The 27,249-nt window shown below is 42.6% G+C and overlaps 1 protein-coding gene across 2 annotated transcripts in view; it reads left to right on the top strand.

The window, feature by feature from the left end:
* The window catches only part of zgc:110158 (uncharacterized protein LOC553590 homolog), a 67,083-nt gene that overhangs the window by 35,630 nt on the left and 4,204 nt on the right, over positions 1-27,249 (top strand). The window contains exons 5-17 of one of the 2 annotated variants that reach the window (XM_047392999.1): positions 9,460-9,549; positions 18,506-18,589; positions 19,737-19,796; positions 19,887-19,950; positions 20,918-20,982; positions 21,096-21,157; positions 22,428-22,473; positions 24,232-24,267; positions 24,351-24,405; positions 24,612-24,682; positions 24,937-25,015; positions 25,102-25,130; positions 25,248-25,349. In XM_047392999.1, the coding sequence (XP_047248955.1) occupies positions 9,460-9,549; positions 18,506-18,589; positions 19,737-19,796; positions 19,887-19,950; positions 20,918-20,982; positions 21,096-21,157; positions 22,428-22,473; positions 24,232-24,267; positions 24,351-24,405; positions 24,612-24,682; positions 24,937-25,015; positions 25,102-25,130; positions 25,248-25,349 (843 nt within the window). The remainder of the gene's footprint in view (positions 1-9,459; positions 9,550-18,505; positions 18,590-19,736; positions 19,797-19,886; positions 19,951-20,917; positions 20,983-21,095; positions 21,158-22,427; positions 22,474-24,231; positions 24,268-24,350; positions 24,406-24,611; positions 24,683-24,936; positions 25,016-25,101; positions 25,131-25,247; positions 25,350-27,249) is intronic. The other variant, XM_047393000.1, reaches the window with a different exon arrangement.

Genomic DNA, 27,249 nt, shown 5'->3' with positions numbered 1-27,249 from the left:
ACCCACTTTTCACCTTCTTATCAACAGCAGTTGAACTCCATACCTGCTGCTGATTTAAAAAGGAGAAGAAAAAACTTTGTCTCCATTTTTAAGCACCAGGAGAAACTAAAGTCGATTGTTCTTCCAGGAATACACGTACATATGATTTAATCTGGTTTAATTACAACATATATTGGTTGTAATTCTTTCCATACAGATTTCTTCAGATTTACATTTTTTGCAATTAAATGTTTCATATGATCAAACAAATTTTTATTTTAGAGAAAGACAACTTGTGTAGATCTACACCAGACAGCATGCACTGGGTGCGTTCACAGCCGAGTGCTAAATGGCAGGGATGAGAATCAGCTTCTCCGAGGCCGTGGTTCTTGGCCAGAAAAGGGTGACTTGCCCTCTCCTGGTTGGATGGGAGTTCCTGCCTCAAGTGGAGGAGTTGAAGTATCTCAGGCTCTTGTTCAAGAGTGAGGGGAGAATGGAGCGGGAGATCGACAGACGGATCGGTGCTGTCGCCACAGTCATGGGGTCACTGCACTGGTTCGTTGTTATGAAGAAAGAGCTGAGCTGAAAGGCGAACCCATGAATATGAATTTACTGGTTGGTCTACATTCCTACCCTCATCTATGGTTATGAACTTTGGGTCATGACCGAAAGAAAGAGATCATGGATACAAGCGGCTAAGATGAGCTTCCTCCACAGGGTGGCCGGGCACTTCCTTAAAGATGGGGTGAAGAGCTCAGCCATCCGGGAGGAGCTCGGAGTAGAGCTGCTGCTCCTCCACGTCAAAAGGTGTCAGCTGAGGTGGCTGGGGCATCTGTTCCGGTCGCCCCTGGACGCCTCCCTTGAGAGGTGTTCCAGGTGCACGTCCCCCCTGGAGGAGGCCCGGAAATTTGGAGGAAATTACTCCAGCAGAGCTCCCACGACTGATCCAGGAGGTCACAAAATAATCCAGAACAACAACTGAATGGTGAAACGCACTTGAGTCATGCAACAGGACGATTATCTGTAGCACACAATCAAGCCTACTTCTAGAAGGCTTGGGGAATGGTTTTGCAGTGGCCTAGCGAAAGCTCAAACTTAAATTTGATCGGGCTGCTATGGCATGACCTTAAACATATCATTAATGCTCAAACATCCTCTGATGTGTCTTAAAAAATGTTCTGCAAAGATTGGGATCAATTCCTTAATATACTTTTTCACAACATAATATGTATTTCCATCTAAGTGCCCATGGTTATGGTTTAAAATTGTCTTCCTGATTTGAATGTTCTGGTTTTGTTCTGGTTTGTAGTTGTGTTCTTGTTATGTTCTTGCAGCCCCCCTGCCTTCTCTGTGGAGTACTGGCTAAGTGGATGTTGTGTCTGCTGTGTGTCTTAGCGCTGGCGTGCACACTCCTCCTGTCTGGTTCGGCGCTGCTACCTTGGCAGCAGCCTATTGTGGATGTGTGTGTGTTTACCGTGCGAGTTGTGCCAGTTTTGAGGAACAGCTGGGTTTTCAGAGATTGTGTTGGCATTCACATTCATTTGTCAGACGTGATGGCGAGAGTTGCAGCTGTGTCTTGTTGCTTTTCGAGCGAAACGCTCTGTTTCGACGGGATGGGCGAACCGGCTCGATCACCACAGTCAGCTTTTTTCCGACCACCTCCCATCCTCACTCCTCCAGGCCCTCCCCCTGCTTCTCTGTCCTCGCCCCAATCCCCCCCAACGCCCCTCTCTGTGTGCGTTAAGGACAGCGGGTCAAGGAGACAGTGATGAGGTACATATCAGTGTGAACCAGAATGTAGATTAGTACCTCTCCAGGCAGGGACACACACAAAAATATAGGCCCACACACACACACCCACACATGAATGCACTTGCCATCCCTTCCGTCCTCTCCATTTTTGCCATCAAGTGTTTATGTCTCTGTCTTTATTCCTGTGAAAGGTATCAGGCGGAGGTCAATAATGTGTTGAGCACTATTGATCCGTCCGGTAGGTCCTACGGGTGAGAGAGGGGAAGAGGGAAATGGAGAGGTATGGATCAATGCTATTCTGTATAACCCATCTACATACTGCTCTCTGCCACCCAATCAGATCCAGAGTCTTTTGTTCTCTAATAGATTATTCATCAGCATTTGGAAACAGTACAGAGCACGAAAAGCAAACGCAACATGATGGTCCTCACAGTGAGCCAAAACTCAGGATTAAAAAGGTCTGACTTGTAGTTTTCTGCCACGAGAAGCAGCAGTTCCAGTGGTCCTAGAGTCAGTTCTCAACCGGTTCTATAAAAGGTTAGGAACCGCAGCTGGAGAGCCAAAATAGAGTCCAGCCATCGCCTCGTTTAAAACGTCTATACCAGTAAATATTTGATCATTCCTCTATTGTATTCTAAATATTTGGGTAGAACTGCGGTGCAGAGGACAGCTTATCTACACAAGTCACAGTATTCCCAGGTTTCCTTCACAGTGTGGAAAAAGTATGGAACGTACAAAGTACTTTGAATGTTAAATACGGAAAAATAACAGTATGGGAAAAATACTTTCATTTAGAGACTTTTTCCTTATCTCTTTGTTTAAAAGTTGTATGCATCCCTCCGTTCATCCATTCACTTGTTCATTTATCCATCCATTATAATTACAGTTCAACTGCCAGTCTAATGGGGCCCATCAGTGCCTTTTCTGCACATGCTCAGTAGAGAGCAAGAGGAAGCAGGAGTAGACAAAGTAGAAAGAAGTGCATGGAGGATCTGGCCACCAGGACACAGAGTCAATGTCATTCTCAGTGCTGTTATTATAAAATGTGAAACTTGTGAATGGTTCTTTGCAAAAGTATTCACATGCCTAAAACCTTTACACAATTTGTCCCTTAAAAACCACAAACTTCAGACCACCTGATAGGAATTTATTGTGATAGGCCTGCACAAAGCAACACACCATGGCCGGGACGAAAACCACAATGCTCCTCCTGAAGCCGAGGTTCGACTATCGGCCGGACTCTCCTCTCCAATACCCTGGCATAGGCCTTACCAGGGAGGCTGAGGAGTGTGATCCCCCTGTAGTTGGAACACACCCTCCGGTCACCCTTCTTATGAAGGGGGACCACTACCCCAGTCTGCCAGTCCAGAGGCACTGTCCCCGACCGCCACGCAATGTTGAAGAGGCATGTTAACCATGACAGCCCCACAACATCCAGAGGCTTGAGGTACTCTGTTTCCACCAGGGAATGAGATCCTCGAAGTACTCCTTCCACCGCCGGATAATGTCTCCAGTTGAGGTCAGCAGCCTCCCACCCCCACTGTAAACAGTGTTGGCGAAACACTGCTTCCCCCTCCTGAGGCGGCGGACAGTTTGCCAGAATCGCTTCGAGGCCAACCGGTAGTCCTTCTCCATGGCCTCACCGAACTCCTCCCATGCCCGAGTTTTGCCTCTGCCACCACCCGGGCCGCGGCACGCTTGGCCTCACGGTACCCGTCAGCCACCTCAGGAGTCCCACAAGCCAACCACAGCCGATAGAACTCCTTGTTTAGCTTGACAGCGTCCCTTAATGCCAGTGTCCACCACCGGGTTCGGGGATTGCCGCCGTAACAGGCACCGCAGACCTTACGGCCGCAGCTACGGGCGGCAGCATCGACAATAGATGCGGAGAACGTGGTCCACTCGGACTCTATGTCTCCAACATCCCCCGGAATCTGGTCAAAGCTCTCCCGGAGGTGGGAGTTGAATACATCCCTGGCCAAGGGCTCCGCCAGACGTTCCCAGCAGACCCTCACTTTGCGCTTGGGCCTGCCAAGTCTGTCTGGGTTTCTCCTCCTCCAGTGGATCCAACTCGCCACCAGGTGGTGATCAGAGGACAGCTCAGCCCCTCTCTTCACCCGAGTGTCCAAAACATGTGGCCGAAGGTCTAATGATACGACAACAAAGTCGATCATTGACCTCCTGCCTAGGGTGTCCTGGTGCCAAGTGCACTGATGGACACCCTTATATTTGAACATGGTGTTCATTATGGACAATCCGTGACTAGCACAGAAGTCCAGTAACAAAACACCACTCGGATTCAGATCGGGGAGGCCATTCCTCCCGATCACGCCTCTCCAGGTGTCATTGTCGTTTCCCACGTGGGCGTTGAAGTCCCCCAGCAGAACAATGTAGTGCCCAGGAGGGGCACTATCCAGCACCCCTGACAGGGACGCCAAGAAGGACCGGTACTCTGCACTACTGCTTGGCCCGTAGGCTGAAACGACAGTCAGAGACCTGTCCCCAACCCGAAGGTGCAGGGATGCGACCCTCTCATCCACCGGGGTAAACCCCAACACGAGACGGCTGAACTGGGGGGCAACAAGCAAACCCACCCCAGCCCGCCGCCTCTCCCTGTGGGCCACTCCAGAGTAGAAGAGAGTCCAGCCCCTCTCGAGGAGATGGGTTCCAGAGCCCACGCTGTGCGTGGAGGTGAGCCCGACTATTTCTAGTCGATATCTCTCGACCTCCCGCACAAGCTCAGGCTCCTTCCCCCCCAGCGAGGTGACATTCCACGTCCCTAGAGCCAGCCTAAGCATCCGGGGATCGGGCCGCCGAGGTCGCCACATTCGTCCGCCGCCCAATCCTCTTTGCAGCGGTCCCTCACGGTTCCCCCTGCAGGTGGTGGGCCCACTGGGGGATGGCCTCGCGTCTCTCGTTCGGGCTTGGCCCGTGCGGGTCCCGCGAGGAGCAACCCAGTCACCAGACGCTCTCCGACGAGTCCCGACCCCAGGCCTGGCTCCAGGTGGACCCCGGCTCCGCCGTACCAGGCGACGTCACATGCCTTGATTTAATAGTCGTCATGATGGGTTCTTGAACTGCTCTTTGTCTGACCCGTCACCTAGAGCCTGTTTGCCATGGGAGACCCTACCAGGGGCATTTAAGCCCCAGACAAAATAGCCTCTAGGATCATTCGAGCACTCAAACCCCTCCACCACGTTAAGGTAGAATTTGTTGACTGAATAACTTTCAATCGTGCACTCCAACGATCTGACCTTTTTGTAGAGAGGTTATGAAAGGTTAGAAGAAGGGTAGTTTGTCACAGGCCATTTTAAGGGACAAAGCAGACCAGTTGGCCAGTTTCGTGATGCACAAACATAATCTAAATTTAGGTCAATAAAATACTTCAGCTCACAGAAGTTGGGAAAATGAGTATGTTGATAAAAGCTGGATGGATCACAATTGACATTAATATCAGAAATAATGCTGTCGTTTGGTTCCCTAATATCACAAAAACAATAGATCCAGCTGCCTGATAACGTTGTAGAGCTCACACAAAACATCCTGTAGTTTGTGATGATGCGGCTTCCTGCTGATCAGACGTGTTTTACGCACCTTTTTGATCAGCTGTCAGTTTCTGACCAGATGTAAAGGCCTTAGGAGCTTTGTTGTGTTCCTGCAAGTGTTTTTATTGCATGAGCTAAGGGAGGCCACAGATGTGTGTGCTTGGTCCTAAACAGCTGTTTTAATAAAGCATCTACACAAATAACTCCTCATTATATCGTAACAGGAGACGGTGATATGTTTCATGTGGCGTCGGTGGCCACAGCAGTGGGATACAGTTTGTTTCTACAGTTCAGATAGAGTATTATTCTCACCCAGGTTACATCAAAAAAGCTGCTTTGTGTAGATGTGCCCACTCGACGCTGTGACACAGCATTCGTTCAGCTCTGTAGGGTAAGGCCATTAAAATGCAGTTTACGGTTTAAACAGTGTAAATATTTCCAAGCATTTGAAAGTTTGCCCCATGGGTTTTGTTGAACGTCTAGCTGCTTTAAATGAAAGGAATATATATTCCTGTCAGTTGCGTTTTATGTCAAACATTAAAGCTCCTGACGGTATGTTTTCTACACAGTTCTTCAACAACCGACTTTTCTCAAACTTGACGCCAGGAAAAGAAGAAAAAAGAAAAAAAACTGATTCAACTTGACTTTAAAAATCAACTAATTAGCTCAACATTAATGTCTTGTTGCTGTACCTGCAGGGTTCTTTTGCATTAGAAGTCCTTGTTTATCTACCGTAGTGTTGACTGAACTTCAACCAGATCCACTTTCTTTGTGAGTCACACTTTTTACCAACAATTTATTTCTTCATTGTGAAAACTGAAAATTTTATATGGACAATGTATACCTTGTGCAATCACAAAAAACAAAAAAAAAGCTCTGCTGTATTTCCCCAGGCCAGTTGGTTTTAATAAAGTCCGATTGCATACTAAATCTGCATTTTCTTTTCGCTGGCGGCAATCGCTGAGTCTGCGCAGTTTTTTTGTTTGCATTCGGTTTAGTTTGTTAAATATGAAAATGAATGTGAAGAATAATTGTCAGTAGTGCTCTATAGCAATAAGTGGAGATCTGCAGATTGACTGGAACCAAACAAATCTCCCTTTTTCCCCAACGATCTTAGTTTTTCCTCCCAGCCCTGATTTGTTCTTTTTCTTTCTCACTCTATCTCCAAACTCACTCTCTGGATCTCACTCTCTCCTGCATCTTCTTATTCTCTCTCTGCTCTCCTGGAGCGGGGGATGCCAGGGGGACAAAGTGCAGATAGGACCTGTCGCCATAGCAACAGCTTCTGCAAGCTGCTGACACCCTACTGTGGGGGTGGGGTGGGGGGGGGGGGAGTGAGGGGGCTGAGAGAAGGAGGAGAAGAGGTTGTGAGGGGGAGGCACAATACAACGGTTGGGGCACCAGGAAGGGTTGTGGGGCGGGGGTGGGGGGTGTCATTGGTGGGTGCAGAGAAACCTGTGCAGAGGACAGAGAAAAAAGGGGAGGGGGGGTGAAGAGGTAAAGAGGTAGCGACCCTGCTTCTACCCCTGGGATTCAGTGCTCTGCTCATGTTCACAAGCAAAAATTAGCATAATGATGGGGGGGGTTGTTTCAGTTGTTATGTGTGTTGGTAATAGATAAAGGAAGAACGGAGAGTGTTTGCCTACATGCCTGTTATTAGACTGCTGCGTTGTCTTCCAAGCATACAGTATCATCTGAGGGACGCAGAGCGTTCTCTAGGTGTGCGTGCTGCTGGAGCAGTGGACGTTCAGGAGCATGTGTTTGTCAGACCGGCTCCATCCCTGGGGTCTTGAACCTCCCCGCCCCTCTTCTCGCATGTAGCCTGCCGTCCTCCCCTGTCTGCTCTGTACTGAAGGGCTGCACTTTATGAGCCTGTGATGCAACTCTTTGTGTGTCTGTGTGATTTTCCTGTTCATGTTTCTGAGTGCTGGTCTGATCTTTGTTTTTTTTCCCCAGCTTGCTTATGTAAGCACTCTGAACATGCATCTTGTTTTATGCCTGTTGTCAAGAACACAGTTATATCATGTTTGCCTTGTTGGTCGAATCAGTTCTCTTGTTTGTATTTTTTGCGCAGTTCCTGCTCTGTCTTCAAGTCTGGAAAAGTACTGAGTTTGATTTAAGTACAGGTCCTTCTCAAAAAATTAGCATATTGTGATAAAGTTCATTATTTTCCATAATGTCATGATGAAAATTTAACATTCATATATTTTAGATTCATTGCACACTAACTGAAATATTTCAGGTATTTTATTGTCTTAATACGGATGATTTTGGCATACAGCTCATAAAAACCCAAAATTCCTATCTCACAAAATTAGCATATCATTAAAAGGGTCTCTAAACGAGCTATGAACCTAATCATCTGAATCAACGAGTTAACTCTAAACACCTGCAAAAGATTCCTGAGGTCTTTAAAACTCCCAGCCTGGTTCATCACTCAAAACCCCAATCATGGGTAAGACTGCCGACCTGACTGCTGTCCAGAAGGCCACTATTGACACCCTCAAGCAAGAGGGTAAGACACAGAAAGAAATTTCTGAACGAATAGGCTGTTCCCAGAGTGCTGTATCAAGGCACCTCAGTGGGAAGTCTGTGGGAAGGAAAAAGTGTGGCAGAAAACGCTGCACAACGAGAAGAGGTGACCGGACCCTGAGGAAGATTGTGGAGAAGGGCCGATTCCAGACCTTGGGGGACGTGCGGAAGCAGTGGACTGAGTCTGGAGTAGAAACATCCAGAGCCACCGTGCACAGGCGTGTGCAGGAAATGGGCTACAGGTGCCGCATTCCCCAGACCTGGGCTACAGAGAAGCAGCACTGGACTGTTGCTCAGTGGTCCAAAGTACTTTTTTTGGATGAAAGCAAATTCTGCATGTCTTTCGGAAATCAAGGTGCCAGAGTCTGGAGGAAGACTGGGGAGAAGGAAATGCCAAAATGCCAGAAGTCCAGTGTCAAGTACCCACAGTCAGTGATGGTCTGGGGTGCCGTGTCAGCTGCAGGTGTTGGTCCACTGTGTTTTATCAAGGGCAGGGTCAATGCAGCTAGCTATCAGGAGATTTTGGAGCACTTCATGCTTCCATCTGCTGAAAAGCTTTATGGAGATGAAGATTTCATTTTTCAGCATGACCTGGCACCTGCTCACAGTGCCAAAACCACTGGTAAATGGTTTACTGACCATTGTATCACTGTGCTCAATTGGCTTGCCAACTCTCCTGACCTGAACCCCATAGAGAATCTGTGGGATATTGTGAAGAGAACGTTGAGAGACTCCAGACCCAACACTCTGGATGATCTAAAGGCCGCTATCGAAGCATCCTGGGCCTCCATAAGATCTCAGCAGTGCCACAGGCTGATTGCCTCCATGCCACGCCGCATTGAAGCAGTCATTTCTGCAAAAGGATTCCTGACCAAGTATTGAGTGCATAACTGTACATGATTATTTGAAGGTTGACGTTTTTTGTATTAAAAACACTTTTCTTTTATTGGTCGGATGAAATATGCTAATTTTGTGAGATAGGAATTTTGGGTTTTCATGAGCTGTATGCCAAAATCATCCGTATTAAGACAATAAAAGACCTGAAATATTTCAGTTAGTGTGCAATGAATCTAAAATATATGAATGTTAAATTTTCATCATTACATTATAGAAAATAATGAACTTTATCACAATATGCTAATTTTTTGAGAAGGACCTGTAGGTCTGGATTAAACGAAATATTTGTATTTACGGGTTTTATTCCGTGTCCATTTTTTGAGATGATGAATATCTGAATTTTTTAACTGACTAAGTCTCTCCAACCAAAATGCTTTTATTATTTTTGTTGTTTGTTTTGAGAAAAGATGCATATCCTTTGTCTGTCCATACATCCATAGGAATCCTCATTTTTTTTGTTTGACTCTGATAAAGGGAAAGTCCTGTGTTACAGGTGTTGGCTTAAGTGCAGGTGATCAAATTTCCATTGAAATCCGCTACTGAGGATTAGTCCACGGGGAAATAATTATAATAATTATTTAAAAAAAACATAAGTGATAACATAATTTATTATATATCTTCTTTTGTCTATGTAATTTCCATTGAAACACAATTCTGCATAAACTGATGCAATACAGGTGGAGTAATTTCAGTCACTGGTGCATCAGGGTTGTGGAGCAGAGAATGATTTAACTACTGTGTCTGTGGGTTTCAGAGCGCAGCGGCAGCACCAAGCCCGGTGATGGGCAACATGCCACCCAACGATGCCATGCCAGGTGGTCCCATGGCCCAAGGCTTCTTCCAGGTATAACACACCTCTTCTCTGCCCACTTGTCCTTTTTTCTTACATTTTCAGTGTCTCTCATTCATCCCTTTTACCTCCCACCCCACAAAAAAGAGCAAACAACCAAATCGTTTCAAATTCTATGGCAGTGAGATTGTTAAATGTTCAAAATTTGTTTACCACTACTAAATTTAACGAAAAGATTTTTTTTCACTTTCAGATCATAAAAAGTATGTTATCTTGGTTGCACACAGCCTTTCTAATAGAGCTTAGCTTGCTGTGCCGTGCAAAAGCATCCCATTTAGGATTTCCTCATTTTGTCACATTCCAGCCTAAACCTTAATGTTTTTAATGGGAACCGTATGTGATAGATTAACACAGAATGACGCATTATTGTGAAGTCGACTGAAAATGATTTTTTTTTTTTTACAAATTTAAATCAGATTCATACGGCATGCGTTTTTATTTAGCCCCTTTTACTTTGATATCCCCGAATAAAACACATTCATTCCTTTCAAAAATATTTAATATTTATATATTATTATTATTAATAACTTTTTATTATTGGTTAACTTTTCTGTAAAGTCCTCAGGGGTTTGAAATTGAATATTCGCTCAAATTAAACCAGGTCCGGGTTATAAAACAATATAAATTTCAATCCGTCATCCAAAAATGCATTGAGCAACTGCAAACCTACCAAGAGATGGTTGAATATTTAAACTGACAAGCCAGACAAGAAGAACCTGCGTACCAAAAGCAGGAGGAGAGGATGTAAAGTAAGAGCAGCGCATTTGAACAATTCAATTCAATTCAATTCAATTTGAACAGAATAAGAAGTAGAGGAATAACAAAGAGCGCCAATCTGAAGGTGAAGGAGTCTAGCAACAGAAACCCTGATGAGACGGACTTTCTTCTTTGCGCCTTTTTTCTTTATGATCAGCATATTACTGGAGCAAAACTGCCCCTGAAACAATATATTGCTACTGCATGACTTTGGTCTGATCTAAAAAATGTGCGTGACGCAAACCAGGCCAACTGAAGGTGTGAATTTTCTCACTTTTGTCGATTACTGTACCAGGCCAGCAGTGTGAATGTGTCCTAAAAGACTTTAGTCTGGGGCAGATGTTTACCCTCCAGCAGGACAATGACTCTAAACAAACCATCAGACCTGCAAAGGAATGGTTTAAATCGAAGCACATTCAGGTGTTAGAATGGTCTAAACCTAAATCCATGACTAGACTTGACAGTTGATGTTCACAGATGCTCTCCATCCAGTCTGACTGAGCTTGAGCTGTATTGTAAAACAATTAAAAAAAACGTGAAGTAGAATGGAAAGAAGGATACAATTATCAACTACCTTGTCACGGTCTATCACTTACAATCTAATATATTTATATATTAAAGTTTCTTTTTTGTATTGGACAAAATGTGAAAAAGTTGGAGCAGTATGGGAACGTTTGCCAGGAGCTGTAGGTTGCCAGATCTGTTTAAACAGAAACATTTTAAGCTGCTATCAAAGTCTTGATATGTTTGTGTTTAGACATGCCAAATAAATACAGAGCAAAAAACCAGAGTTGTAAATGTTTCCCCAAGTAGTTTTGATTTTTTTTCCTTCTGTGTGCATATATTATCTTTTTTTATTTGCAGTGTTCTCAGATGTTGAAGCCAGTAACTGTGGGAAGATGTGACAAACTTAACAAACACGTTTGTTTAAGCTATTGCACTTTTGCTTTGTCTGCCTGTTGGCAAATGCTATAATAATTACTCAGTTTTGTTTTTCTGAAAGTTTTATTTGTTTTCTGTAATAATGAGAGCAATTATTTACTCAAAGCCTATTTTTTAACTTGTACTAATTTGTGCAAAACGTACAAACGTTGGCCCCATAAAACCAGCTATGACTTACTGCTAATAAAGCTGACTGTGTCCATTCATCTGTGGTTCAGCTCTCACTCCATCGATGCTTCAACTATCCCGTATCCATCTCTCTGTTCCACCTCTCCATCCCTGTTTCCGTCCATCCCTCTATGACCTGTCCCGGCTCTGTAACGGTGAGGGGAGGGTGGGGTTGAGTCTGCAAGAGCGAAGAGAAAGAGACACACTAACATGTGCGAGCACCCACAAACAAAAACACATGTTCTCACATCCTCTGCGAGCCAGCGGTGTGATGGACAGCGGTGGCATTTGGCAGTAGGCGCGATAAGGTAGCGGCAAAGAGTGGGAGCTAAAACACGAGTGACACAATATAGAAGGGAGGAGGGTAGAGGGTAAGAAATGAGAGTGGAGGAGGAAGCAGAGCAAAATGTAAAGGATGGTTGCCACCAGTACTGTGGCCCAGTGTGCGTTTCTGTGACGCCGTGCATCATTATTATGTGCTGGCTTGGTGGTGGTGGGGAACAGTGAAAGTATGACTGTAAATACACAAGGGGTGGGGGGATGAGAGCTGCATGGTAGTGCTATTTATACCATTGGTGGGAGAGTGAGACTGGGGTGTGCATCTGTGACTGTTGTGTTCAGGGAAACTTTGTTTTACAGAAAGCAGCTTTGCTTCACAATGCAATATGCAGAATGCTGTTTGTTCTTATTATTGCTGTGGTCAGAAGAAATAGAAACAAGAAAAAAGCAGTGTATGAAGCAACACACACAAGTTAAGTGTTGCACAAGCAGCAAAGTATGTTTTATCACAAATCAAACAAGATCAAGGCGACAGTTATAAAGATTTTTTTCCACCCTATAGTCTTGAGAGGGATTTGTATGTTAGAAAGCTTTAAGCTTTGATCAGTTTGTTACTTTGATATTTAAATATTAGATAACAGAAAGCTTTTACTGGTGTTAGTGTTTGATGTTAATGGATTCCCTCACACACAACTTTGATTTTAAATTATGTATTTACCTTGTTTAAAGGCCAGTTTAGTGCATTGTTTCAGAACATTGCATTTTGTTCAGATAACAAATGTATGTTGCGGATTATTGCAAACCCTGCTCTGAAAATAAAGGACCTCATAGAGATGCACTGATCAGGATTCTTACAACAGATTTTCAGTTTTTGGTTTTTGCAAAGCTTTCTCTTGTTGATACCAGTTTTAGCGACTCCAATTTCTCTTTAAAGTGTAACTAAACCCAATGTAAAAGCATAACCCTGCCCCCAGACAGATTTGAAAAAAACGCCACCAAAGTGGGCGGTGCCGAGAGACAATGAGGGGGATGGTCAAGTGTGGGGATGAGCAAATGTCTAAGCGGGGGGATGAGGGAAAGTGGCAGCTAGCTTAATTTGACATTTTGAAATATGGAGAGTGAGCAGAGTGACGCTCGTTGTTTCGCCACAGATGGATCTTTTGAGGTAGAGGATTTTTTATCCCCCTCGTCACTGCAGGTTTAAAGAGGCTTTGTGGAGCACAGCGGGCCTGAGCCTTCTCAGTTTGAGCCGATGGCTCAATACACTGACTCAGCGAATAGGCCCAGTTTCTAAGTGGTAAAGTGATGTTAGCATCATCATTGCTAACATGGGCTAACGTTCAAAGCAGTATCGCATTGCTTACTAATAGATAATAAAATGCAAATCTGAAAACTGCTATTGATCAATGCTCACAATTCCAACTCCTGACTCGCCACGGGGGCGTGGGTCTGAGTGAGATGGTTTTATACCCGAACACGGGGCTGTGAAGTAGACATGTGACACATTTTGTTACCATTTGTAACCAGTGGTTTTAGGCCAAATATAACAGATTAAGACAAGTTTGAAAATGTCAAAATTTGCACAGTAACATACAAATAACACCCTTAAGGCCCAATTTATCCAATTTATCTGCAAAAAAAAGTTGATTTGGGGTTAAGCTATTCTTTACAAATTGTAATATTAAAAATAGTGTTCAAGATATACTTTTCCAGCCTTCTTGTGGTAGTTGGTCATTCATTATTTAAATAGGAGTAGAGGAGATGTCACATGCTGTGTCTGAGAGAAACAAGGTTGACTTATATTTTAAACACAAACTGATTACCTTTTAAAATTTGCAAACTGTCTTTATGATCCTCTATTAGCAATTAGCAAGGGTTAGCGTGGATAGCATTACACAAACTGCAGTTATCGTGTGTATACTGTAATAAAATAACTGTGGGATTTCCTAAAGGTTGCCAAATCCAACATGTTCTGTGACGAGACTTAAAGCTGTACTCTATCTGAACTCCTTATTGGCCTTCCTGTTATCTGCTGAAAGTCTTGCTCTCTCTCACAGCCTAAGAGAAACATAGACCTGTCCCGACATGTTTTCTTTGTAAATACCTTCTTACATCTCTGTGCTTCCTCTGACCTTAGGAAAGCCAGCATTATGCCTTCTTACCTCAATGACAGCAACTACACTGAACAGTGCTGTTGTCAGTAACACTAAGTATGGTGTGTTCACTTACTGGGAAAAGGGTTGTGTCTAAGAATTTCTAAATGGCTATTCAGCGTTCGGGGGCAGTTGTGCTGAAAATCTACCTATTTGAACCAAGTGTGCTAGATTTGATAGTAGAATTAAAACAAACGTTACCCAAATGAGCTTGTGTACTTTTTTTAATCGGCAGATCAAACATCAAAGACAAAAACTAGAAATCAGTATTGACCAGTAATTGATTTATGCATCTCTAATTGCGGCAACATTTGGCCCTGTATGTTTAGTGTCTGTCTCTACTTTCTGTCATATACATGCTCCAGAGAGATGGCACATTCTCTTGAAGGTAACCTTTTTTTATTGGTCACAGGATCAAGTTCCCTACTAACACATTTTTACAATTTGTTGTAATTGAATTTGTAGCGATTCCTATTTGCTTATGTTGACCAATAGATTTGAAACCAGTTGTTTACCATTACCTAGTACTTTTTGGGGTTTTTTTGTAGCACGTTTTTGCCAACCTTTTGCATGGTCATAGTGGAAAAAAAACTTTTTTAGGCAGTATCAGTAAAATTAAAAGCACCAAGAAACACCTAAATTGTTGGTAAAATGTCATTTTTGAAAGAAAGCCATTAAGAACTCATCTCAGCAGTTTTCTCAAAGCCATGTAGAAGTCATGGCAAATGTGGAAGAAGGTGCTCTGGTCAGAAAATAACCTTGCCATCCCCACTGGGACGCACGATGGTGCCACCACATACACAGACGGTACGCCTTACCATTAATTTAAAGTTGGGTTTATGTACAGTATGAAGTTTAGGGATTTACATTATTTAAGGAGTACGGAAGTCAGAACCATGTGGAATCCTGTGATTTTTTTATTTTTTTTTTAAGGCCATAAAGTTTTCAGGAAAATGTGCTGTTCTGCTGTTAAATTCTAGGAAACATTTTTTAGGCAGGTGTTGAGGCTCAGCTAAGAAATCAGATGCATTCTGCTCTAAAAAAAATTTCACATGAAGATCTATTGCTGTCCTTTGGCATACAGGTCCTTCTCAAAATATTAGCATATTGTGATAAAGTTCATTATTTTCCATAATGTCATGATGAAAATTTAACATTCATATATTTTAGATTCATTGCACACTAACTGAAATATTTCAGGTCTTTTATTGTCTTAATATGGATGATTTTGGCATACAGCTCATGAAAACCCAAAATTCCTATCTCACAAAATTAGCATATTTCATTCGACCAATAAAAGAAAAGTGTTTTTAATACAAAAAACGTCAACCTTCAAATAATCATGTACAGTTATGCACTCAATACTTGGTCGGGAATCCTTTTGCAGAAATGACTGCTTCAATGCGGCGTGGCATGGAGGCAATCAGCCTGTGGCACTGCTGAGGTCTTATGGAGGCCCAGGATGCTTCGATAGCGGCCTTTAGCTCATCCAGAGTGTTGGGTCTTGAGTCTCTCAACGTTCTCTTCACAATATCCCGCAGATTCTCTATGGGGTTCAGGTCAGGAGAGTTGGCAGGCCAATTGAGCACAGTGATACCATGGTCAGTAAACCATTTACCAGTGGTTTTGGCACTGTGAGCAGGTGCCAGGTCATGCTGAAAAATGAAATCTTCATCTCCATAAAGTTTTTCAGCAGATGGAAGCATGAAGTGCTCCAAAATCTCCTGATAGCTAGCTGCATCGACCCTGCCCTTGATAAAACACAGTGGACCAACACCAGCAGCTGACACGGCACCCCAGACCATCACTGACTGTGGGTACTTGACACTGGACTTCTGGCATTTTGGCATTTCTTTCTCCCCAGTCTTCCTCCAGACTCTGGCACCTTGATTTCTGAATGACATGCAGAATTTGCTTTCATCCGAAAAAAGTACTTTGGACCACTGAGCAACAGTCCGGTGCTGCTTCTCTGTAGCTCAGGTCAGGCGCTTCTGCCGCTGTTTCTGGTTCAAAAGTGGCTTGACCTGTGGAATGTGGCACCTGTAGCCCATTTCCTGCACACGCCTGTGCACGGTGGCTCTGGATGTTTCTACTCCAGACTCAGTCCACTGCTTCCACAGGTCCCCCAAGGTCTGGAATCGGCGCTTCTCCACAATCTTCCTCAGGGTCCGGTCACCTCTTCTCGTTGTGCAGCGTTTTCTGCCACACCTTTTCCTTCCCACAGACTTCCCACTGAGGTGTCTTGATACAGCACTCTGGGAACAGCCTATTCGTTCAGAAATGTCTTTCTGTGTCTTACCCTCTTGCTTGAGGGTGTCAATAGTGGCCTTCTGGACAGCAGTCAGGTCGGCAGTCTTACCCATGATTGGGGTTTTGAGTGATGAACCAGGCTGGGAGTTTTAAAGGCCTCAGGAATCTTTTGCAGGTGTTTAGAGTTAACTCGTTGATTCAGATGATTAGGTTCATAGCTCGTTTAGAGACCCTTTTAATGATATGCTAATTTTGTGAGATAGGAATTTTGGGTTTTCATGAGCTGTATGCCAAAATTATCCATATTAAGACAATAAAAGACCTGAAATATTTCAGTTAGTGTGCAATGAATCTAAAATATATGAATGTTAAATTTTCATCATGACATTATGGAAAATAATGAACTTTATCACAATATGCTAATATTTTGAGAAGGACCTGTATTGATACCAAGGTTCATAGTGTAATGCCCGTTAGTTTTAGATGCATTGCAAGGCACATCGTAAATATAATCTAAGCTATAATCAGTGCTGTCCAATCAGTAATCATCTTGACTGATCAACTACAAGGTATAAACTGCCCACAATTGAACTGAATAACTTCAAACCTCACATTTTAATGTACTGTCCTGCTTGGTAAACTTAGATTCTGGCGTGTCCCCTAAATGATGCATGCAAGAAAGAAAGCAAGCAGAGGTTTGTTAGAGAACACTGATGAACAAACAGCATCATGAAGACCAGACAGGTCAGGCAGGAAACTGCGGACGTTTAAAGCACGACTAGGTTATAAAACTATATCCCAAGCTTTAAACATTTCACGGAGCGCTGTTCAATCCATCATCTGAAAACGGAAATGGTTTGGGACAGCTGTTTAAGCTGACAGACCAGGCAAGGAGAGCATTAAGTAGAGGAGCAGCCAAGAGGAACATGGTGGCTCTGGAGGAGCTGCAGAGACCCACAGCTCAGGTGGGAGAATATGTGCCAGTCATGTACATAACAAATCTGACCCTAATGGAAGATTGGTAAGCAGATGCTCATTGCTGAAAGCTGTAATTGGTCGGGCGCGGCGCTGATGGTGTAGGGGTTAAGCGCGCGACCATATACAGAGGCTACAGTTCTCAAAGTGGCCGTCCCGGTTTCAAGTCCCGGACCCGGCGATATTTAATAAAATAAAGGCCACTAGTGCTGAAGAAATATCTAAAAAAAAAAAAAAGCTGTAATTGGTCCCATTTTCAGTTTGACACAGCAAACGTGGAAGAATGTGCTTTGGTTGGACTAGACCAAAACATTCTGTGGCTGGGGGGAAAACACTACAGGTGGTAGAAAACTGACCCTGAACATAACTCTGCTAAAATCCTCCCCACTGTGAAACATGGTGGTGGAAGCATCATGCAGGGATTTGCAAAAACCACTTTGAAAAGCATCCATCATTTCCTTTTCCCATCACAAGTATCTGCAGCTTTGTGTTGGTAAAATCCCAACAGAAGACATTGTGTCTGGTTTTGAAGTGAGAAACTATTTTTGCGAGCTGCTGTGTTTGATACCTTTTAAAAGTCTGGCAAATGGATGTTGCTTTGAGACATATGTCACAACAGGTTACTTGGTCTGAACTAAAGCACAGTTATTCACAGGCTAACTTTAGAGACACACACTCCCAGACGCTCTCCAGTAGCCAACGTGTTGTCTTTGTGTGTGTCCGGATGTCTTGGAGAGAAAGGTGGAAAATTCCAGTTGCTATTTGTAAATCTGCCACTCTTTGTTTTCGAGGGAGAGCTGGAAAAGGAAAAAAGTAAAACACTGAACCTACTGAAGAGGCTGTTGCGCAATGGCACATTTATCAGAGGTTTTTAACCTCTTGTCCTGGGATGAGAAGTCAACAGTAGAATGTATTGTGTGTTTGTGTATTAGTACTGGAACTTGATTTTAGGATGAAGCAACTTTCCAGAAATGCTTCTGTATTTTTATTTCTTTTGTTTTTGGTCAGTGTCCTCTCTGGTTGTGAGTTAGTGCTGTTGCCTGTCTTCTTGTGGTAAGGCTTTGATAATACTGCCCCCACGTGGTTAGATGTGAAACAGGATCCGGTCCTATAACCGGGTGGTGGAAATGATCGCCTCTTATGATGTCACAGGGTCACTTTAAGGCCACCCATAAAGATGATTCTTATCAGTTTGTTTGAACTCAAAGGCACAACAAACTGACTTGTATTTCAGTGGGTTTTTGCCCCAAATTTAGCAGCTTGTTCATCTTTTCAACTTAACTTCCTCCTCCAACTTAAACACTCCCTCCAGACTCCCCCCCAAACTTCGTTTTCCTCTCTGCTGTGACTCTGATCGGGTTCTTCCTCTAGGTGTAAACCCACATTCTGCCCCCTCCCCTCTCTGATGTCGCTCTTCTTTCTTAAAGGGACCACCCGGCTCTCAGCAGTCCCCCCATGCACAGCCCCCCCCACACAACCCCAGCAACCCCATGATGGGACCCCATGGTCAGGTAAGAATCAAACACTTTCTCTCAAACACCCCTCTTTTCCCCTCATTCCCTGACCCACACACTCCAGCTTCTTTATTCCCATTTGCTACCTGCACTCTGTCCTCCTCCTTCTCCCACCCTTGAGCCCTACAAGATCTGCTTTTGTTCAGGCGAACTCCCTGTTGAAGGCAGCCCCTGCAGTTGTAAGCTCTTCTTTATATAAAAGAAGAAAAAAAAAGCCAGCCATCCAGATGCAGTAGGGCCCCGCTTCTCTTGAAGGCCGAGAATCGTCTGTCCCCGCGCGGGATGAATAATTCACTCCCAGCCCCTCCCCCGGAGCAGCTTGTGGGGGGTTGCACACTTATGTTCTCCAGCCTGAACACACACTAACACATGCACGCACACACATCTCTCTCCTTCTCCCCCCTCGCTTACTTGTTCTTGCGTCTTATAAATAAAACAGGGGACACGCAAAATAAACACATCACATGTCCGTGCACCAATTTTGTACACGTAAAAGACAGAAGTTTGGTTTCTACATTGAACTGTGTGCATATCAACATGCATTCAGCCTGAAGAACTTCAGCCCTCAAGTCATCGCGTTTCAGCTCTTGTCCAGAACAGTAGCTACAGATGCCACTCTGGAGGTGAAGCTAGGCTGTGCCCATGAACTGCAGCAGCTCAGCCATTCATTCTTGTGGTTTCCAGTTTCTTTTTTGTGTGCGAGAGAGTGTGAGCATGCTTCCGCTAAGGTTTTTGAACCGTGTCGTTGGCCCGAGGTATCTCCGGCTACTCCAGCCAGACCACAAGACCGAGTCAGCTTACACCAACGCGAACAGGGAATACTTACACACTCACCCTGAAACAAACTTTAAGTTCATCTTGTGGGTATAATTTATGTTTTAAAGTTTATACCGCACAAACTCATTCTAGCACATTTTTCTTTTCGTTCCACGGCAGATGTGTTGCTGACTTTGCAGTTTTCCAGTGTTATCCATTTTCCAACCACGCTGTGTCCATCTGTGTGCTCTCAGTGCTTCCTCTGTTTGAGTGCTTTTGGATTTATCAATAATAGAAATGTCATTTTCTCTCTGCCCCTCACCAACACTACCCTTGCGTCCCCCCCCCCCCTCCTTTCTGTCTTCCTTCCTCCATTTTTGTTTTGTAGCCTTTCATGTCGCCGCGGTATCCAGGTGGTCCACGCCCCGCACTCCGAATGCCAAATCAGGTAACCAGCTGTTTGGATGAAGTTTCCCTTTAAATCTGACTGTCTATGTGTGGTTATTTTGTTAAGTTTCTGTGTGTACTCTCTTCTCAGCCTGGGGGAATCCCGGGATCTCAGCCTCTCCTGCCAAACAGTTTGGACCCAACAAGACCGCAAGGTGAGGCTGATGACTTCACATTCTTCAGTACTGATTGGAAAGCTGAGCATCTTCCCGAGCTTCTTTCATGTATCCATTTACAGCATCTGGCTGTAAAGGGTTTAAATATTTTGCTAATGTTTAGTGTAGAAACACATCATCAGTTTTTTGCTTTTTTGTTTTAGCTTTTTATAGTTTAGCTTTTCAGTAACATTTTGTAATTTGCAACAATGTGTAATTGGTAATTGTGTGTGTGTGTGTGTGTGTGTTCCTGTCTTGGCATCACAGTGAGAACCATTTTCCCAATTTCACCATCAAATTGAGGACCGCTTGTACCAAAGTGAGGACATTTTGCTGGTCCTCACGACCTATTTTGCCAACAGTTAGGTTTAGGACTAAGGTGTAAATTGAGTTTAGGTTAATGTTAGGGTTAGGCATGCACTGGTAATGGTTAGGTTTAGGGTTAGTGTCAGGGTTAGGGCATAGATAGGGTTGAAAATGACTGAAAATCAATGGAAGTCAACACATGGTCCTCACTACATATAGCAAAACAAGAGTGTGTGTGTGTGTTTTAGCTGTTTTGAGCTGCTGCTGTTTAGTTGAAGGAACTTTTTAAATGAGAAAGTTAACTTTCTCTGGTTAAATAAATAAATACAGTTACATTTGTTTTCAGTGTAACAGGTTCTGTTCTGTTGGGATCTTTTGACATTTTAGATTAATCTTGATCCAGCAAATTTTGTTTAATCTATTTTATTTTTATTTTGGTCTGTTTCATTGAATACTGGGGGGGTGAGTCTGACTCGAGGAGGAGTGTGTGATGACTTTGGCAGCAGATTACACCTTCTGGAGTCTAGAGGGCTCCAGCTAATGGGATTAAGACACAGCGTCATTCTGACTTGACTCGTGACTTTTAAGAGCTGACACATATGTGGAATTAGACAAGCCTGTGCGTTTATGGTGTGACTCTGCTTCTTTTTGTTTCTGCCAGGACATCCCAACATGGGTGGACCAATGAGAATGAATCCTCCCAGAGGAATGGCCATGGGCCCACAGGTAAAAAATACGGAAAACGGAGGGGGTTTTTTACCCCCGTTTTAGGTTTTGTTTGCAAATGCATCCTGAATTTTCTAACATATTGTTTTATATTTTATATCTTGTTTATTAAGAACTATGGAGGCATGAGGCCTCCTCCGAACTCCATGGGTGGTCCCATGCCAGGAATGAACATGTAAGTCCAGTACCTTAACATTAGTTCACAGGTACATTAATCAACCTGTAGCAGCTCTTCTCCTCTTCTTTTACTTTCTTGCAGTTTTTCCCACTACTTTGTGTTATTTTTGAGTAGCAATAGAATAGCAGTGCTTCCCTTCCTCCACCTGTTGCTGCGCACTTGCAGGTTAGGTACCTGAAAGAAGGCTGCTACAATTTTTCAGAAAATGTGTAGGTTGAAGCAACATCCATTTCTCCTAACCTTTATTCGTTATCTTTTTACAGATCCTATACATCCAACATTGGCAGTACATGAAACAAACATACTGCCAGTTTGTAATTAAAACTACCTCCATTTTACAAAGTAATTCAAATAAGATGAGATGTTCTTGTATTGGTCCCCATAAGTGAAATCCAAATGTCACAGCAGCACAAATATAAATAAGTACATTACAGATGAAGTGATAAACAACATAAATCAGATGAGGAATAGTTCTATATATTTAACATTGAGTGTACAAATGCTCTAAATTTGCATTATGACTTAGGGCCCTATGAAATCACAACAGTCAACAGAGGTAGGATCAGCAATCTGTATGCACAAGTACTTCCCTAAATACATTAACTACATACCATTAGCTCACTCTGGTAGGAAATAATCACTGGTCTTTTATCTCCTTGTGAAGTCCTACATTTTGCCTTTACCAGCATAGAACGTCTTTGAATCTTGTTATTTTTTCCAGATTTAAAACAACCTTTGCACACAGTAACAAGCATATTGTTTGTAAAGCTTGAACATGCTGAAAACTTTGGGGCATTTATTGTAATGGGAGCATGATGGGTCTGCCTTGTTAATATTTTATGGCCCCCCTTTTTGCTGGATTAAAAATTGGATTTCTGATAGTTTTTTCTGTATTTTCCCAAACATCTAAGACAGTATGTGAGCTATGAAACTATATAGGACTGAAAGCATTCAGCTTAACATCTCATCAATCCCATACTGAAATATGCCTACCTGGTTTTTTATATGAAGATCTTTTGTTTGTTATTGAAAATAGGTTTGAAAGACCACATTAGATGCAGATTAGAACTCTTCTGAATGCATTTATAATAGCCTGGAGCCAGGTTTTTAACTGATTAAACCGTGTTAGCTCTACATGTTTTCTTCTAGTCAAATATAATAGCTTTCTCATTGCCAAGAAGCTTCATCCTCTTATTTTTCTCCTTTCCATTACATTTCCTATGCTTTTTCTTCTTATTTTTGTTGTCCTACCCCGTCTTTTCCTTAGGGGTCCTGGAGGAAGGGGGCCATGGCCAGGACCTAACGCTAACTCAGTAAGTCAGGATCTTTGCATGTACACACTGAGCACAAATGTTGCAGATGATGAGTAAACATTCACACGCTGCGCCATGCTCTGCTTTGGATTGTAATTACAGTCATTTCTAAGCAGATGTATCAAATTCCTGCAGTTTTTTTAGAACCACGTTGATATGAGGACTTCCTAGTATATTTGTGAGGATTTTATGTGATTGAGCAACATGAAGTTGTGTACAATGGTGAAGTGAAATGATTCATAGTTTTCAAATATCTGTTAAGTGTGGTGTGTATTTGTATTTAGCCCTGAGTCAGTACTTTGCAGAACCAGCTGCTGCTGCAGTTACAGCTCCAGGGTTTTTTTGGGGTGTGCCTGTATTAACTTTGCACATGTGAAAACTTACATTTTTGTCCATTCTTCTTTTGAAAATGACTCTAGTTCAGTCAGATTGGATGGAAAGCATCTGTGAACAACAATTTTCAAGCTTTGCCACAGATTCTCAGTTGGATTTAGGTTTTGGACTTTGATGCTGCCATTTTAACACAAGAATATGCTTAAACCATTTCATTGTAACTTAGGCTGTACAGGTACATCTCAGAAAATTTGAATATTAAGTAAAAGTGCAATATGTTTTGCCAGTCATCTCAGAAAATGAAACAGATATTTTATAGAGATTCATTCCACATAGTGCAAAATATTTCAAGCTTTTATTCCTTGTAATTTTGATGATTATGGCTCACAGGTAAAGGTTCTTGATGCAGCAACTCCAGCCTCATTCCACTCCTTGTGAAACTCCCCAAAATTCTTAAAAGGATTTCACTTTAAAATCCTCTCAAGGCTGCGGTTCTCCCTGTTGCTGGTGTATGACACTTTTTCCTTCCACTCAATTTTCAGTTAATATGCTTGGATACCGAACTCTGTGAAGAACTAGCTTCTTTAGCAATGACCTTTTGTGGCTTACCCTCCTTGTTGAGGGTCTCAATGACTGTCTTCTGGACATCTGTCCAGTCAGCAGCCTTTTCCATGATTGTGTAAGCTATGACCCAGAGTGAGGGGCCGTTTAAAGGCTCAGGAAACCTTTGCAGGTGTTTTGAGTTAAATAGCTGATTAGGGTGTGACACCATCAGAATCCAATAATGAACTTTTTCACAGTATTCAAATTTTCTGAGACACTGAATTTTGGGTTTTCTTTACCTGTGAGCCATAATCCTTAAAATTACAAGAAATAAAGGCTTGGAATATATCACTATGTGTAATATGTCTATACATGTGAGTGTCACTTTCTGAGATGAACGGCAAAAAAATTGCACTTTTATGCAATATTCTAATTTTTTTAGATGTACCTGCATGTTTAGGGTTGCTCTCCTGTTTTAACATCATCCTCCACTCCAGGCTCTCGTCTTTTAGAGCCTATAACAGGTTTTTCTTCCAGCGTGGCCCTGCATTTAACTCCATCCATCTTCATGTCAGTTCTGACCAGCCACTTGGTCCCTGCTAAAGAAAAGCATTTGGACAGCAGGATGCTGCCCCTACCACCATGCTTCATTATGGAGAAGGTGTGCTCACCTTGCCATACATAGTTTTGCATGTAAACTAAAAAGTAGAAGCCTACTAATATTTGTTCTTTCATCACATTTAATTTCAGGGTATCAGAGTAAATCTGGCTGACTATAAATACACGCCACACTGAACAGAGTTTTATATGCAGAGATTTGATAAAATGATAATAATGAGTTTATGTTGATGATGTGTTCTTAACTACTGCTCCCTTCTACAGATAGCCTACTCCTCCTCATCACCAGGAAACTATGTGGTGAGTGAAGCTGTAATTAAAAACCGTTTCTTCAGACATGTCCTCTGTTTGTGTAATTTTAAACTTTTCTGCTTGTTTCTCAGGGTCCAGCCGGTGGAGGAGGACCTCCTGGAACTCCCATCATGCCCAGTCCAGGTGGTGCGTCACCCAACTATGTCCCCCGTCACTAACAGACATAATCTCTCCATTTATTTTCTGAACTAAACAACCTTCAATGTCTCCGCTCATTTTCCAATCCTACATTTTCTTTATTGCGATCTCTTATCCTTCACCCAGTTAATTCTTCGACGTCATCATTCAGACGTCTTGTCCTTAATAGTACTTTGTTTTGTCTTTTTTCCTAGATTCAACCAACTCCAGCGAAAACATTTACACAATGATGAATCCCATCGGACCTGGGAGCAACAGACCCAATGTGAGTTTGTATTTTTTGATTCTTGGGTATTGAGGCAAAGATGAAACAATGCTGCAAAAATGTCTTATAATTATATTAGTACTATTAAACAACATGGGAGACTAATACAAACAATAGGATTGACCCAGGGAGTATCTATTAAATCATCGCAGCTTTGCCTCCAGCAGAAAAGATTACAGTTTTATCGACGAGCCCAAAGAGGGAAAAATAATCTTACAGTCATTCACGATTCCTGTTCCACATCTTCTCATCAGTTCCCTATGGGACCAGGGCCTGATGGGCCAATGGGAGCTATGGGAGCCATGGAGCCACATCACATGAATGGATCACTAGGTGGGTTGAAACACAATGGGACTCAAATGGCTGTTTAGTGTTTCTTTTTTTTAGAATATACTCCAATATATGCTTTACGTCCTCAGGGTCTGGGGATATGGATGGGTTGCCAAAGGTAAGTAAACGTCAACGTTTCTGTTAAACTCTTCTTTAAATACTTCTTCTTTTGTTATACTGGTGCTGTCAATCAGAGATCTCATATTATTGCTGTTTGGCCCTCTCCCCCACTCAGAGCTCTCCTAACAATATGGGAGGCATGAACAATCCTCCCGGGACGCCGCGGGACGACGGCGAAATGGGCGGCAACTTTTTGAACCCATTCCAAAGTGAAAGTGTAAGTGGAGTGTGTTGACATATCTCACACCCTTTAACAGTTTATCCTGACAATCCTTGATGTAAACCAGTGGAAGAATGCAAGCAGAGGGTTTGGATAATTGAAATTTAGGAGGTTAAAAAAAAGTGCATATTTGTCCAAATTACAGTTATTAATCTAGTCTGGCTCTGTTGGTTTTTCAAACACTTCATTATTTAAATCAACTGGAAACATTAGATTTTTTATTTTTTTTAAAATAGAAATCTCAGTTTTGCAGAGTTTATTTTCCCTTTGTTTCTATTTTTATGATGGAGCGTGTTGTAATAATGGTAATCAATGTTTCCTCCGGTTCAAACTTATCTTAATCAGCTACCGGCAAACTTACTCTACAGTTCAACAAGGTAAATTTAATCAAATTTGAATCGAGGCCTGTTGGGACGGAACAATTTTAAATAAAGATGGTCTGAAACACAATTTTAGTCAGAATTTATGGGAATTTTTGAGACCGTATTCATTCAGGGTTTTAATGATTCATTTGAACTGTTCTTTGTTTTTAAGGTGGAATGATTATGCCGCAGCTTCAGTGAATTTTAAAAACTGGAAATAGAAACTACAATGCCATAATCCTCACAGGGTACATACTGGCTCAAATATGTACATACACCTCCACTTCTATTTGGATAGTTTTGCTTTAGCATGTTCTAGAGAAACCCCGTTGATTATTCTTGGCATGACGAGCTTTTGTCCTAATTCTGGTTGGATATTTGACCCACTGACACAGGAATGGCATAGCGTATTTAGATCGGATGGTTTCTTGGAACAAGCTCACCTTTTAGGTATAGTGCACACATTTTTAATAGGTTCGAGGTCGGCCTCATTCTAGAAACCTGATGTGAACCTGATTTATCCATCCTAAAACCAGTTTTGATGCAGGTTTGAGAAGTTAAGGAATTTGGGCATAGTCTTCCTTCTTCATCATCTCACCCACTTTGTACAATGCACTGGGACCCGTGACAGGGAATCAGCCCCTCAGCATAATGATGCCAACACTATGCTTGACTTATGGTACAGCATACTTAGGTTTGAAATCCTCGTTGTCTTCTTAACTTGTTTTTGTCATTGTGGCTGAATAGCTTCATCAGTGTGGGTTTCTCTGCAGCTTGGTAATACTAAATGAAATCAAACTTGTGATACAATTTTAGTTCTTAAAAATCATTAAAGTTGTTCGTTGCATGATCGTTCCACCCTGAAAAATGAACAATTAAAGTGGATCAGTAAAAGCCCAAAACTGTTAACATGCCCATGATGAGTGCTTATGAAGATCTGAACGGAAAAAGGAATCCATCCAAGCTATCAAAAGTGGATCTTGATTATTAGATATTTGTTTCCTGCACATCAAACTCAATAAAAGCAGTCTACAGTCAAACCAAACAAGGCCTCTTTATCCAAAATAGACTCAGTATTAGTCTTGGGTCCCATCTTAGTTTACAGGGAGCCCGGTTATTGTTTGTTTTAGAGTCAAGCTCTTTGTAAATCTCACATTTTGTGGATCTAGGTTGTCTTCTAAAACTGTACTTTTCATCTTGGGACACAGCACTGTAAATTTGTTCTTAACAGGACAAAAAAAGCACATTTATTCCTATTTTGTGTCAGTAACAGCTCGTGTTCTGCTTGCATTGTAGCCGCTTACCAATCTTTTAAAACTTCATTCTGTGCCCTCTGTACCGGTGATGTGATCATAGCTGATTGATTTACCTTAAACTAATTGAAACACTTAATGCAAATGGTAACATATGTGTTGGGTTAAAGTGATTTAGCAGGTGGGGGTGTTTAGGTTCTTGCATTGTGTAAATTTGTGATGGTCTCCTACCCTCAACCTGCAGAGCCAGGGGCAGCACAGGCTGGCGTCAACTGGTAACTA

This window comes from Girardinichthys multiradiatus, chromosome 19 (genome assembly GCF_021462225.1).
Source record: "Girardinichthys multiradiatus isolate DD_20200921_A chromosome 19, DD_fGirMul_XY1, whole genome shotgun sequence".
Classification (NCBI taxonomy): domain Eukaryota; kingdom Metazoa; phylum Chordata; class Actinopteri; order Cyprinodontiformes; family Goodeidae; genus Girardinichthys; species Girardinichthys multiradiatus.
This window is presented reverse-complemented; position numbering and strand designations above follow the sequence as displayed.